This window comes from Melanerpes formicivorus, unplaced genomic scaffold (genome assembly GCF_026170545.1).
Source record: "Melanerpes formicivorus ecotype bairdi unplaced genomic scaffold, bMelFor1.0.p_v2 SCAF_3, whole genome shotgun sequence".
NCBI lineage: Eukaryota > Metazoa > Chordata > Aves > Piciformes > Picidae > Melanerpes > Melanerpes formicivorus.
The window spans coordinates 7,256,719-7,271,113 of record NW_027142355.1 but is presented as its reverse complement, the minus strand read 5'-3'; the positions used below and the strand labels follow the sequence as shown (position 1 = coordinate 7,271,113).

At 39.1% G+C, this 14,395-nt stretch overlaps 1 protein-coding gene across 1 annotated transcript in view; it reads right to left on the bottom strand.

Annotated features, from left to right (window-relative positions):
• Positions 1–997: 997 nt before the first annotated feature.
• The window catches only part of PLXNB2 (plexin B2), a 62,064-nt gene continuing 48,666 nt past the window's right edge, over positions 998–14,395 (bottom strand). Inside the window, exons 20-26 of the mRNA XM_068165730.1 lie at positions 11,586–11,740; positions 9,830–9,990; positions 9,096–9,243; positions 8,572–8,636; positions 7,773–7,848; positions 5,780–5,854; positions 998–2,876 (exon numbers count right to left, since the gene is read on the bottom strand). Coding sequence (XP_068021831.1) covers positions 2,772–2,876; positions 5,780–5,854; positions 7,773–7,848; positions 8,572–8,636; positions 9,096–9,243; positions 9,830–9,990; positions 11,586–11,740 — 785 coding nt within the window. The 3' untranslated portion in view covers positions 998–2,771. The remainder of the gene's footprint in view (positions 2,877–5,779; positions 5,855–7,772; positions 7,849–8,571; positions 8,637–9,095; positions 9,244–9,829; positions 9,991–11,585; positions 11,741–14,395) is intronic.

Below are 14,395 nucleotides of genomic sequence, written 5' to 3'. Positions count from 1 at the left end.
CAGCTATGCAGTAGAGTGGCTCCTGTTATGCAGATGGAAGGTTCTTGTGCTCAGAGAAGTGCCCTTTGGAAGAGCTGCAGAGGGAATGAAAAGGAGGGAGACCCCCAGTGGGCTTTTTCCTTTTATCTTGCAGATGAACCAGATGGCTGGATCAGCAGAAACCAAAGGAGGAGCATGAAGCCTTTAAGAATTAGATTGCTAAAACACAGGGAAAATTGAAGCCAAAAACTAGGCCTGGACAAAACAGAGCACCAGAGTGGAAAAACAGGCACTGGAGGGTCTTAGCCAAAAGGGGAAAAAAATAAACCAGCACAGTTCTTCAATTCAAATTCTAACTCTGTGCTTTCAGGAGAGAAGACTCTGAGAAACTGAAGAACTGGCATTGCATCTCCTTTGTAGCTGCAGCTGCTCACAGTTATCTGCTTCCGTATTGCCTGGCAGACGGCGCTGCAGTGCCAAAACCCGGAAGATTTCCCAAGACGTAAAAAAAAGGGCACCAAAGATTGACCAATGGATCCTTCAGAAACTTGCATGTGCTGGCAGGCACACAGGCTTGTCTGACAGGTATTGCCACAGCCACGGTAGCTATGATCACCTGCAGCTGCTCTGCATCAAGTCAGTGGTGGTGGGGGAGAGCTAATGTTCCCTCTGAAAGCCCTATTAGCTCAAGCAGGGCTTTCTGATCTCTCTGGAGAGATGCTGCTGAGCCTGTATTTTAATTGGTTTTCAAGTCCCAAGACAGATTTTCATGAGGCAAGAAGACCTTGCTACAAAACGTTGCACTACATCGTCTCTTCTCAAGAGTACTCTTATTTTTCAGAGCAAATGCCCATAAAAAGGGCATGATGTTAGGCATACCATCTGCAGGATGTGCTGTGCTCCTCCATTACCAACCACAGACTGATGGATGCTACTGCTCTACCAACCCTGGGGGAAGCATTAAAGACCCCTTTCAACACCCACCCTCCAGTTTCAGTAAAGATCCCATGACACTTGGTGGAAAAAAACAACATTGTATTTGATTTACAATTAACAGGATTTACAAATGGTGACAAAGAAACAGATTAGCCATGAAATTAGGATGCCTTTGTTGTTGAAAGAGTAGCTGGCAAAGCACCTTGATGTAGAAGTCATGTACCTCAGTCCTAAACAGTGTAAAATAACTTACAGCCTGGCAGGTTCAGGAACGATTATACACAAATGCAAGAAAGTAGAGTACAAAACAAATCAAAAAACCTCTCCCAGCCTACTGGGCATGAAACCAGTTTCGGTGAGGCTTTTGATTTTCAGAAACCGAAGGAAAGGCCCACTGACAAAGACTAGGAATTTTATTAAAAAGGAAAAAAAATCATCAACAAACAGTAGAAGTCACTGTGTGACATCCTAGCGGGCAGGGAGAGCAGGCAGCAGACACTGCATTAGCTTGCTGAGAATCAGCAGAGTCTGGGCACTTGGCAGGACAATGAACGAAGGAGTACAGATGGCAGCGCTTCATTAAAATGCTACTTTACTGCCAAAAACTTGCGAGACAAAGAGGAATAAAGTTCTCTGGTGTGCAATACAGCAATTTAAGAAGACGTACCTAACTTTTTGATTCGTATGGAGCTTACCTATATTGTAAACACACACTTTCTGACAAGTTATTTCAATTCTCTTTGCTGTGGGTTATGGTGTGTATTCAATCAAATGCAGCATTCCAAGGCTCAAAACTGAGTGGTTTTCAATAGACGGGTATATGATATTTTCCAACATCATACTAGTATTTTACATCACAAATACAATAAAAACAAGTGATGGTATTTCTAGGACAGTTCCGAGATTCAAATAAAAAATCATCAGAACCATTCTAAAATAAGATATTATACATAATCAGATCATGTTAAACAGCACACTCTCGGCAAGCAGCTAATTACAAGCATTCTGCTGGTCATGTTTTTCACACAAAAGTCATTCAATAACACATAAATATTTCTTTTTCTGATCTGCTTCTTTTTACAAAACCATCAGATTCACAGAATTAGTACAAGTAAGGCACATTAGCATATATCATAAAACTCACAATAATAACAAAGAGTTGTAAAGTTTTAAGGACTATTTATTTCTTTGCAGTGATTTCTGAACCGAATGAGACTTGATCAGTAGAACCCTCCTATACTGACATGACTTTTATTTCTGTTGCAGCCTACTGTGGTGGGTGCAATACTATGCATCACCGTGGACATAAATAAATTAAGAACCGTGTGTGGTAGCAAATCCCATTTCTGTATCTTGCAGAGAAATCAAACACGTTCATAATGTTCATTATGAGCAAAGACTAAGTTTTAGAGCTATATGGAAGTTAATTTCCAGTTACTAAAATAAAAGGGGATATTGCATGTGTCTCTGAGTATATTATTGTATTCCTAGTACAAATATTGCTTAAGATAGAAAGGATGCTATAGCATTGAATTTACTTGAATAATGAATGCTGAATTCTGATGCCTCAGATTCTACTAAATTAAACAAACTATGTTTTCCTTCTTCCACCCCCCACCCTGCACCCAACCAAAGGACTCTCTTTCCCACAGAAGATTCATTTACACACAACACAGCTTTTCATTAGAAGCATAATTTACAGTAAAAATTCTTTACATTACACCTCTGCTATCAAAAAACATGAAGTCTTTCATTTAAAGTTGTAATTACACATTAAAAAATAGAACACTATTTCCTTAACAGGAAGAATGAATTTGAACATCTTCGGATCAGATTTCTTTATTGCGGCTTTTGAGTCAAAGGTCAGTCACTTTATTCTCTAACGCAGCTGCTATTTGCTGTAAACGGAAGGCAAGCTGCATTTTTTGTGCAGCTGGATCCTCTTCAAGTGCATTTATAATCTAGAAGAAAGAAACACAGATAAACATAGCTTAAAATATATGACATAGTTCCCAGAACAAGTGTTTGATAGCACTACTATGGTTGTAAAGAGTCTTTTGCATTCACTTTGCACCAAAGGTAAGTCCATCTCTACTAGGCCCCATGTTCTACTGTTCAAAGGCAATAAAAATGATTGTCTCTGTTACTTTATTTAAGTTGCTGTAATGTTTCTCATTATGCTGGGATCCAAGCAAATTAATAGGTAGTACCTTTATCTTGTAAAATAATACATTCCAAGATGGAGCAGACAGGGGGAAAAATATCTTTATAGCTATTTAAGAAGCAGTGATTTTACTTACAGCACACCCCACAAGGCTTAAGTGTCATTTACCAGCAGTAGTTAAGCCCCAGCCCCATGAGCTTTGGTTATGAGAAACTCTTGGGTGGTCCATGCACAGGCATAAGGCAGGGCAGTACAAGGTCTCTTCTGTCTATAGGCAGTAAGATAAAGAAAACGGTCTGGCCGCAGTGTCAGCAGCTGCTGGAAGCTCCCCTTCGGCCCTCACCAAGAAATGCCAAGGCTCTAACCCAGCACCACATAGTTCAGGAAGGAAAGAGCTTGCCAGAGGAGCAGCATCCTGCATGCAGCCTCTGCTGGACTGAATATGTCTAGGAAAGTATGACTCTAAGACACAAGGGATTTGAAAATGAGAGCTAGAAAAGGTCAACTGTTTAGAAAAAGCTTTTCTTCAAATAAGAGTTTTTTAGGGCTTCTCAAGATCAAATTTCAAAGGTTTCAAAAGGTTTTAATTTCCACCATCCTTTAGGGATACTTTTCCACCAACTATTAGGTTTCTCCATTAGAAGAATGTGTTACACAGGAAAATCATTCCTGTTCTGGAACTGTTTTTTTTAATACAAGTTAGACACTGTAATCAAGCAGAAACCTTTAGCTGTGTTTAAATGCTATGTAAACTTGTATGTGAGCTGGAGATACAGAGTTTGCCTGTCACTGCCTGTGGTTCTTACTGCTTCTTGCACAATGTACTTCTTGCACATCATTGACAGTGTAGATTAATGCAGTCAGTATCAATCTAGCCAGTAATTTCACTTTGAAGGGCTGGTGTAGCATCTGAGCTTCAAACACTGAGCAAATTTGTTTAGAAATAATTATTTTAATGGATTTGTTTTTAAAGCATGAAAACATTTTTACAAGACAGTTAATAAACACTTATTACGGTATTTAAATGGGACCTAATTTAATTCAATATTGTTCCCTTAATTTAAACAATTACATCTAGCTGTAACTCCTCAAATTTAGACTAAATAATTCATGATTATCTCTGCTGGTGAATATATCCCTCATATAAATGTGGACAATTAGAATGTACCCACTTAGTCACTGTCAAGCCCTGCAGAGATGCAGAAGGTACAGCACACACTGGGAATCACTGTGTCAGTAATAAAGACAAGGGCAGCTGCAGAATGTTCCAATTTATGCAAATTAAAACATTTTCATGGAAAATAAATAAGCTCGATTAATTTTACTGAATGGTTCTTGACAGATTATCTCCATAACTCTGAATTAGCAGCCTTTTCATCAGATGCACCTTGTTGTTGTACAGTGATGCACATGCAAGGAGGAGCTGCAGCTATGCACTGGGGTTTGCTGGCCTGCTACTGATCAGGTCCCACACACTGGTGACTCTCCTGTGCCTGCCACCGAACGTGAAATCACAGGTGAGAGCAGGTACAGGGGTGTGGAAGGAAGAAGGCTTTTCGGGTGATCTGTTATCCAAAGTCCCTGAGTGTTTCTCTAAGAGGTCAAGCCACCGAGACATTCAAGAAAGTGTTGAAAACCAGTTTGGTTAGTGCTAGGGATAAGGGACTAGGAAACCAATGCCATCAGTTTGGCCTGCACTCCTCTGGCTGCTTCTCCTACTGACCCTTGTTGGAAGACTTCACAGGGTGATTTGAGTTTCCTTGCTGCAACAGGCTGGCTGTTCCTGTGTAAAGCAGCTGTGATGAAGCTGAGGATGAGATTCTTTGCCTTTAATGCTAAATATAAGTGAAAACATGAACTGTGCTGAGGTGCAAGACAAACTGAAGAGAGCTCACTCGGTTTTTTTCTTTTTTTTTTTTTAATTCAGCATCTGTTCTTACTTGCTTTGATTGAATTCTGAGAGTCTTCTGGAGGCATTCATTTCCATGGAAACCTTTGAATAAATGTTTCCTTCTCTCTTTTTGTTTTCAGATTAAGTTTGGAGAGCCATAGCTACAGCCCAGCTACACTGCGATATTCTTTGCCCCCCTTTCCACAGGGTGTGAAAAACCTAAGAAATGTTTTTGACTGAGTCTATGAGCCTCCTTTTGAATCAGGCTATATTCAGCAGTTACTCTACTTTGGTTTACCTTGGGCAGGCACCTCATTTAGCATGAGAAAACAGGAACAGTAGCATGTATGGAAGTTTTAAGTGCATCTTAACTAATAAAAAAAGGCATGGCCCCATTTCCACAAGTAAGCAGGTTTAATGGATTGCTCCTAATGAAAAACTCACACTAGTTTGAAACCTGATATAGCTCTGACGACTACCTTTTGCTCCATGACATTCTTATGAATGACTGTGATGATAAATCTGAAATTATTTTAAAGTCTATTTCAAAGTCTATTTCTCTTTCAGATCTTGTTAAACTATCACAACCAAAACCAGACAGCCTATAACAAGATTGTTCATTTATAAGAACACACCCTTGACTAATTGTGAAGGAAGGTGTGTAACTGCAAAGTTAGAGCTTGCTGTGCAGTATTGCTTTTAACCTGATTGTTCAGGGAATTACAGAAGGTATTCTTTCAGACTGCTGTTAGCTTTAATAACTTTTTACCATTGCTATTAAAAAATGAAAAACAAAAGCTGTGACTTACCTCATCATAGTATTTGTTAGTATACTGGTAGAGTTGGTGTAGAGCCACAAGTGTATTTAAGGAATCGGTATGTGCCTGTTAAATAATACAAGCAGACAGAAAATGTGTCAAAATGTGATCAAGTAGCTGAAAGCTCTGCACACAGAACTGCTGGACACAAGATTTCCAAATGGAAGTTATGCATCCTGTAATTTTTGTTAAATGACAGGGCAGAAAAAAATGGATGAGAAACAGCAAACTTGTGTTTGGTGTTGGTGTTTTTCCAGCATACCCACAACTCTGAACACTGGAGGTGGAAAATATTTTGAACTCTGAATGTCAAACTGCAGACTACAGCTCAAACATATGTTAACAACATGGGTATGAAAAACTAGGGCATTTACTCAGTACAATCTACATATTGTTGAGATATTAAGCATTGGTTCTGTCTCTGTCATGGCTGTTTGAAATCCTTTCTCTGGCTCTTACTCTCTGAAATTATTCAAGCCTTGCTGCAGCAAAGGTAACTCATCAAGATGATGAGCATGTGTACATTCAGAAAAGGCCATCTGAATCATGAAGATGAAAAGGAGGGAGAGAGACAGAGACAAAAAGGACTTTAAATGAAGCAGGAAATAACCATTCTATTACTTTTTACTCCCTGCCTCCCTGACATTTAACTTATATAGTGAATGTGTGTTACTTGTCTAAAGAGATAGTTTTTAATTCAAATATATAGGATTCATGTCTCTAGCTATACCTTTAGTCCTTTAAGTTAGTTAAAAAATGAAGAATTGCAAAATATTGCTACTAGCATAAATGATTACCCAAGATCTACTACAGCAGAGAAATATTTGTCTTTCCTTGCTCCAGAAAAGTCACCAAGATCTGGTCAAAATTTGCAATGTTCGATCATTCCTTCCACATTCATTTAAACAAAATGTAATGTAAATCATCAGCGTATTCTGCTGCTGTGAGAACATTCTACTGAATTTACTTTTATTTGCCAAACATTTTAATTTCATATATCTATATCAATATCAATTTGTGTAATAAATAAAAGTGAGCTGGAAAATGAAATGTCACTGCAGATGAGATTGTAGTGAATGACTGAAAATAGATATACTCTCATGAGGATGTTGATCTGCAAAATGATAGGTCCTAAGGGCACTGAAATAAACAAACCCTGAAAAATTCCCCAAACATCCTTCTTACCCTAGAACTCTTCAACTAAATTAAGCAAATGAGCAAAGCAGCCAGTAAGTACACTGTCCTTGCTCAGGCTAAACAAGATCTTTTAAGACTGATGAGGGCCTCTCCTGGTTCTCCAAGTTAAATCTAGTACTACAAAGGCACAAGGCTGCTATAGCTAAGCTGAGCTGCAGAGTGGACAGACTCCTTCAAGACCAAAGCAGGTTTTGTAGTGTGTTTGCTCCAAGAGTCTCCAGTCAGAGTCATCAGCGATCACCCCCCTCAGCTATTCTCCATGAGACGTAACCCAAATAAGCTGTACTGCAAAGAGAAAAGGTGCCACTGAGCAAGCACATGGTGAGCTTCTCACATGCAACAGTCTAAATCAGGCTATGCTTAACATATGTGCCTCCTCTTTAATTTCTGGAATGTAATTTTTGCTGCAGGAGCATTCTGAATTCAGTCATTACATGTTATCAGTATGATCAATGCTAAACCCCCTCTGTATGCTGTGGAGAGAAGACACAATGCAGGAGTGCTGTAGTTTTTCCACAATGGATGTGAAAAATATCTGAACACTTTGCTCTGGCACCTACATCACTCAGATTAGTGATGATAACCCTTCTTGACTCCATTCATTAACCAACATTTCAAAGGGCTAAAAGGCACAACAGTAGACAGGAGTATTTCAGAGATTTATGAAAAATCTATTTGATGTTTGCACATACAAAAAAAAAGGTGTTGAGTTAGAAAGAGAAGACAAAGAAAGACTGTACTATACTTCTCTCCCATTTCAGGACAAGAAAATGGAATTTATTCTTACCCTGGAAATCTCTGCTAGATGGGTATTCATGTCTTGGTCACTAACTGGCACCATCTGACGAATACCTTTGTAGTAACTGTGACAGATGAAAACAGACTTTCAATTAGGTGAAATACACTGTGATTTTCTGGTAATTCTGTCTTTCAATTTTGCAATTATGTTAAACACCCTTCCTAATAATGCAGGAGGTGCTCTACTACGGCACACCAATGATTCCTTTAGTAATGCTTCCTTCCAACAGTTATTAGTACTTCCACAACAGTGGCAAATCATACGTGATTACACAGGCCATACCACAGGAAGGAAATCTATTTATAATTGCAGCTGATGGTTATTTTAGGTCTTCAAACTTTTGAAGTCATCATCTAGCAAGAGTTTTATCCTGTGGCAGACATTCCATGGGATTCACAGAATTACCAATTAGCAAATTAATTAAGTCAGAGAGAGAATAGAAAAAAAAAATTATTTCTGAAAATGTTCTCAGGATTTGATCTCCACTAAGTGCAGCGTTGGTTAGAAAGATTGTATGGGTAACGACGATCACTGCAGAAATCAACATCGTATTTTTTTCCTGAATTAATCTCTCCACGTGTCTGCACTGACATGGATATGCATTGGATCATAAGGGTGCTCCATTTCAACTCTGCCAATGCCACCACCGAGGGAAAGTTGTAACATTCAGGAGTAAAATTTTGAACATTTGACATCTGACTTTGACTACCTCAGCATTTGCTTTCCTCTTGCACAGGCTTAGAGGCCTAACAGCTCCAAATAATCAATGAAAAGAGACTATACTTACTCTTCCACCATTTTCTTGTAGTTAGAGATTTCTTTTGCGTAAAGTAATTTATTACTTGGAGAATCCTGAAAAATGTATCATAGAGAAAAATTTGGTTGATTTATGAACATCTCACTTGAGCTTTACAGATTAGCATTTGAATGCCTATTAACACTGGTAGGATTACTTGTCCTAAAAGGGTGAAGTTTACACATGCCATTACTGTTGAGTTTTACAAACGTATCAATGCCAGAAGGCATGAAATTTTTGGTGGACATGAACCCAAACCCATGACATCAGGTCCTAAATTTGCTTTTTATAAAGGCAGATATAATTTTCTCCTTTTTGTTATTATCAGTTGGCAGACTAAATTGTAGCACTGACATGTTCACCAACCTGTTAAGCAGTGAAATTCTAACTTCATTATAAAACTAAGAAGAAACTATCGAGGCTGTATCTCCTCAGAGAATGGGTATTGTCTAGGAGGATGCCCTTTGTCTTGTCAGGCATGAGCGTAGTCAGGATGTAGAATGCAAATCACTTACTCTGCTTAATTTGTGCTCTGTTCTTGTGCAAGCATCCATGAAAGTCTGTGCAATGACTGACAAGGAAGCATCCACTACTTCATGAACATGAACATCAAAGATGAAATGGGGATTTTTTAGTATGTTTACCCAGAATCTAAGAGGCAGGCTGCAAAGTAAGAAAAAAAGAGAAATAATCCTTTTTACACAATAAATGTTCTACAACAAATAAATCATGGGAAATTAAGCATGAGTTTTGCATCTTGATCTCCTTACAATAGTGAAGCTTATTTGTATCTTTCATTATAATTTGACACAGCCTATCTGTTGTCTGGTTTCCATGTCTGTAAACCAAGCCTTTACAACTCTCACAGAAAAACTCCTATGAGAAGAATCTGTGCCCCGAAATAGGGAAAGAAGATATCTGTGAGAAACTACCTGAGTAGTATGTTAATAGATGTTGTGGTTTGACAAGTAAATTTAGTCCTGTTTGCCTCTTGCTTTCCTATTCTTTGAGGACAGACAAAAAGTAAAGTGGTAAATCTGCCAAGGACAGCTCCACAGGTAAGCTGCTTTCATTTCTGCAGCTTCTGGGCTTACAGGGAATCCTTTCAATGACATAAACATCTTATCTTAGTTAAAGTGGTTCTGAGAATTATAAACAAAATTTACTTTGGTTTGTGGTAAGAGTGCCAGTACATAGCTGGGAATTGCACTCTCATTTATCTGCAAGTGTTACTCTGTTCATATTGTACCTGTTTGTTTTCCAGATGTGAATGGTATCTTCATCCTTGATGTCATGTTTTTCTGCTTGTTCATCAAGAAAGTCAAAGAAGTATTTCACAGCTGGTGGTACCACGTGGTTTGAGTTGAGCACACTATGAAAGAAGTTATCTACAAACTGCTGAAGTGTCCCCTAAAAGCAAATTGAAAAAAAATCTATTGCATTTGTGTTATAGGCTGAACTCAGTGCCACCCTAGAACCTTTTATATCTACTGACACCAACAGTCAGTTGCACTCACTGATCGCCTTCATCTTGAGGGTAAGTGTACCAGTTGTCAAAAAAAGGAACTTCTTAGTGCACTGACCTTGCAAACTGCCACACTGTAAGGACCTTCTAGAGAACAATTTTATGTTCTAGCCCAGATGGTTGTGACTTCCCTAATTATTCTACAGTTTGCACAGGAAGGTGTGCTTTCTGCGTGGCAGAAGAAGCAGACACTGGTTGCTATGCATACAATAAATTTACACTTCAGGATTGTGTGCATTACATAACTGTTGCACATTTTTTATTGTTTTTGTGGCTTCCCAACTCCATTTTCACTAACTCCAGAGCACCATGTGATTTTTAGAAAGAGACTGAGAGGAAAAAGTACCAGTCAGCATCTGACTCTTTGTTCAAGGGCAGGCACTTGGGTCTCATCAGATACTCAGTCTGGCCCAGCTACATGAGCTGCACCACACCCGAGGAGGGAAGAGTCCCAGGAGCGCTGTGTGCTTGGCTAGATTGCTGAGTCTGCCTGGACCATAGAGACTTCAATCTCAGAGACTGTCCCTTTGTTTTAGAGGTGACCCTGTTGAGGCCACATGCAGTGTGTCCCTCCTCATCTGGTTGACCCTGCAGACAGATCTGAAGGGCTGCATCCTGTCTCTAACTGTCACTTCAGGGTAAGGACTGAGTAGGAAACAAGTCCTAAGTCACTCTGCTGTCAGCAAGGATACATCATCAGTCCTTGGGTTATGGGGTTTCTGTGGTCCAGAAGCCCAACAGCTCACCAACTCTGAATGAGTTAATAAAGCTCCAGACTGATAATAATTTATAAACTGGCTATTTGGAATATAAAAATGGTGTCTGCAAAGCATTAATTAACAGAGGAGAGGGATGTAAACAACCTGCTGGCTCTTTGTCCTGAATCTATGTCATCCACACAGATGCTTTCCTTCGCAGCCACTTTTACACTTGGAAAAAAGGCCTTAGCTGCAATCAAACCACTCTCATTATACATGAGAAGACTGCCTTTAGGGACATGAAACATATAATTCTAAATCCATTCTGCAAGGAAGAGTGCTTCACAAATTTATTTTGCTTGTGATCCATTCTGCAGTATAAGCACTAAAAATATTCTAAAAGGACATACTAATTGAAAACATTTTTATTTTTCTAGGTTGTAGTGCATTATTTGTCACACACAAGAACAGAGAAATACAAGGCTCTGTAGCAGTTTCTAAACAGGTGTCACAGTGAGTATCCATCTTTGTCTTGCAAGAAAAATCCTTATTTAACAAACACAGAATAATGGTTCTCAGCTTTGATTGGGAGTTATACTTTATCTCTTTCCCAGTAATGTTCCTCAGGGCATATTAATCACTTGAAGCCTTGAACACCAGCTTATACAATGACATGCCTTCAAGCTGCAGCCAAACGCACAACTAGTAGTTACATGATTTTCTTCAGTTGTACCTCAAAGTCTATACAAGTAAGGTGTAACCATGGTATATCTGAGCCCTACCTTCACAGAAAGAAGTCTGGTCAAGTAGATTTCTGTAATAGCTTTGGTCCTCTCTTTTTCTTTCACACTGCCCCGTTTTGATTTACCTTCATCTATTTCATCTACTGGCCGTACTAGGTGCCAGACCTTATTTTCATCTTCCAGAAGTGCATGTCCTAGAAAAAGTAATAGCAATAATTAAAAAAACCCACCCCACACCCAAAACAGCAACATGAAAGTAGGTAAGTATGTGTCAGATCCCTGTTCCCTATCATTAGCATACCTGTCCTCTTGCCCAGAGGATCTAGATTACTCTGTTCCCATCCTACATATATGACTTAAGTACTACAGGTTCAATATACATATGCTCAAAAAGCTTGCTTTTGTCAGGAGCAAAGGCAGAGGAAAAAATAACATACAGTAAGGAAACTCCTGTTTGGTAATATAAGCCCAGTATGTGTATTTTTTGAGGTCTTCACACTGAAGTACTCTACACCTTTGTGAATCTTGGGAGACATCATCAGATTACAGAAACCCAGCTAGGTCTGACCCAAGAGCCACCACAGAAAGAGCAATCATAGCTTACTCCAGGCACAAGGCAAGATATTGTTGTAGCAATCACTAAGTTCAAAGTATGGTACCTGAGTTCAAACCTGCTTCTATCTGCATTTGATCAGCCTCACTTGACTTCATAGCTGAAAGGAGGAAAAATGCATCCCTTTGCTGAGAGGTCATGAACTCCATCAGACAGAGGTAAAGACTGCAGGAAATTCATAATCCATTGTGTAACAAGATTTTGAAAACTGTGTTTGTGAGCATTCACAGCTTAAACCAGGGAAAGTTCTGTCTTCATGTCTTGCTATATAGCAGAAAGGGGACTAAGCACCTTGATGATAAGGACAGCTCATCTCTTTACCTCACTATGCTGTCTGTGGGTTGGTGATGCATCTGGTCCCTGAGCTTACTTAGTTCAGTGATCACACAGTGGGGTAAGGGGAGTCCTGCATTTCAGCATTGACATGAGCATTCAGACAATCCCTACGCTTGAGCATCTTTTGGTACAAACAGCCAATATGCAATTAATATCCCTTGAAAAAAGATTCTACGTCACAAAGTTAGTTTCAAATCTCTTTGGTTTGCTTGTTCTTCCTCTAATTGCTGATTTTATTATTTTTTTTTTTGCATCTGCTTGGCATGGTCCCTAAAATTAATGACACTTTCCCAGTGGAAGTTACTGAATTGATGCATTTAAAATCATTGATGTCTTAAAAATGTGCAAACAATTTTTCCCATAAAATTGTGACTCAGCCCTATTGCACAAATTATTCTGCATTACTGTGTCTAATGTAACTGAATCCCATTTACAGCAGAAAATGTCAGTTTGCAATTGCATTAATTTTGTCTTTTCAAAGTTCTGGCCATAGCAGTTTATTAAGTAAGTTCTTTGAGAGCTACAGTAAATGCACCAGCTTGCATGTATGTTCCATATTTTACATCACAGGGAAGAATAACATTTATGTGTAACTTCACCAAGCCAACACTTCTAATTGAATCTACTTTATATATCCTCATGAAAACCATTAGCTATTCTGGGGCTTTTACTTCCTTTTGAACCGGTAGGGAAAAAGGAAATCCCACACTAAATCATGTTGTCCTTTGAGAGTCCATAATTTGACTTGGAAGGTCATGTGAATGAAGCAAGGAAGTTCATGTGAATGAAGCAAGCAAGAAATAAAACCTATCACTTTATTTGGTAGCAGCTCCTATTTTGCAATTGACATAATTCATAGCAATCATCCACCAGCACAGTAGGAACTGTTGCTGGGCCTGAAGTCTGGAATGTGTTTTGCAATGCCCACTATTTACTTTTGTAAATGAACACATCAAATCATGCAGTTAGAGCGGAAACTATTTCCCGCTCTTATGTCAGCCACTTGGTAAACATCTGCTTCCTCCTTTGATTCAAAGGAATTTATCATCTCTTTGCCCTCCTGATGGTATATGGTCCAGTTTAACTTTGAAGAGAAACAACCAGAGGGGGTTTCCAGTGAGATTATTGTCCCTTATGTGCAACTTAATTTGTCCTGCACTTGTTTAGCAGCAACAGAATTGGTTACTAGGAAAAGAGTAGTTATTTCATAGGAAAGTAGCCATTAAGAGACTACAGCTGAAGTAGTAGATGAACTTCTGCAACACAAAGACCCTACATCACTGATAAAAACAGCAGGATGAAAGGGGAAGGGAAATTCAGAACCTGGGGTAACAAAACATGTCAGTAATATGGCTGCTAAGAGAAAATATAATTTTCCCTAACAGAAATGCAGGAGATGAAAGAAATAAAAGAGGGAAACACCTCTCTTTATATTGTGATAGTCACATTATGCCAAGCCATAATCAGGGTGAAGACTGTGCCCACTGGGTCAAATGCTTCCCCATAACTCTCTGTTTTAGCCTTTGGGCATTCTTTGGCCAATATAAAATAATGCTAGAGGGTGTTAATGACAAATACTGGTTGTGTTGACTAATTATAGTGATATGAAGCATGATGGAAGCATGACAGAGGCAAGTGAGATGGTGATGGGCAATGCAGCTCCCTTCCCCTTCTGTGGCCTGTACCAGATTAGTTTCCTTCCTGCCCTGTGAATACACAGCTCCATAGAGGTGAATGAAGGGCTGCCCTACACAGCTCTGCTGATCAGTATTTCTGAGCTGCAACTCTCTGTTTGTTTGTAGTCAGAATTTTAAAAGGGAATAAAAAAAACCCAAATGAACAAACACAAACAAAACCCATGGAGAAAAACCCCAGAATAACACAGCACATTGTTCTGGCT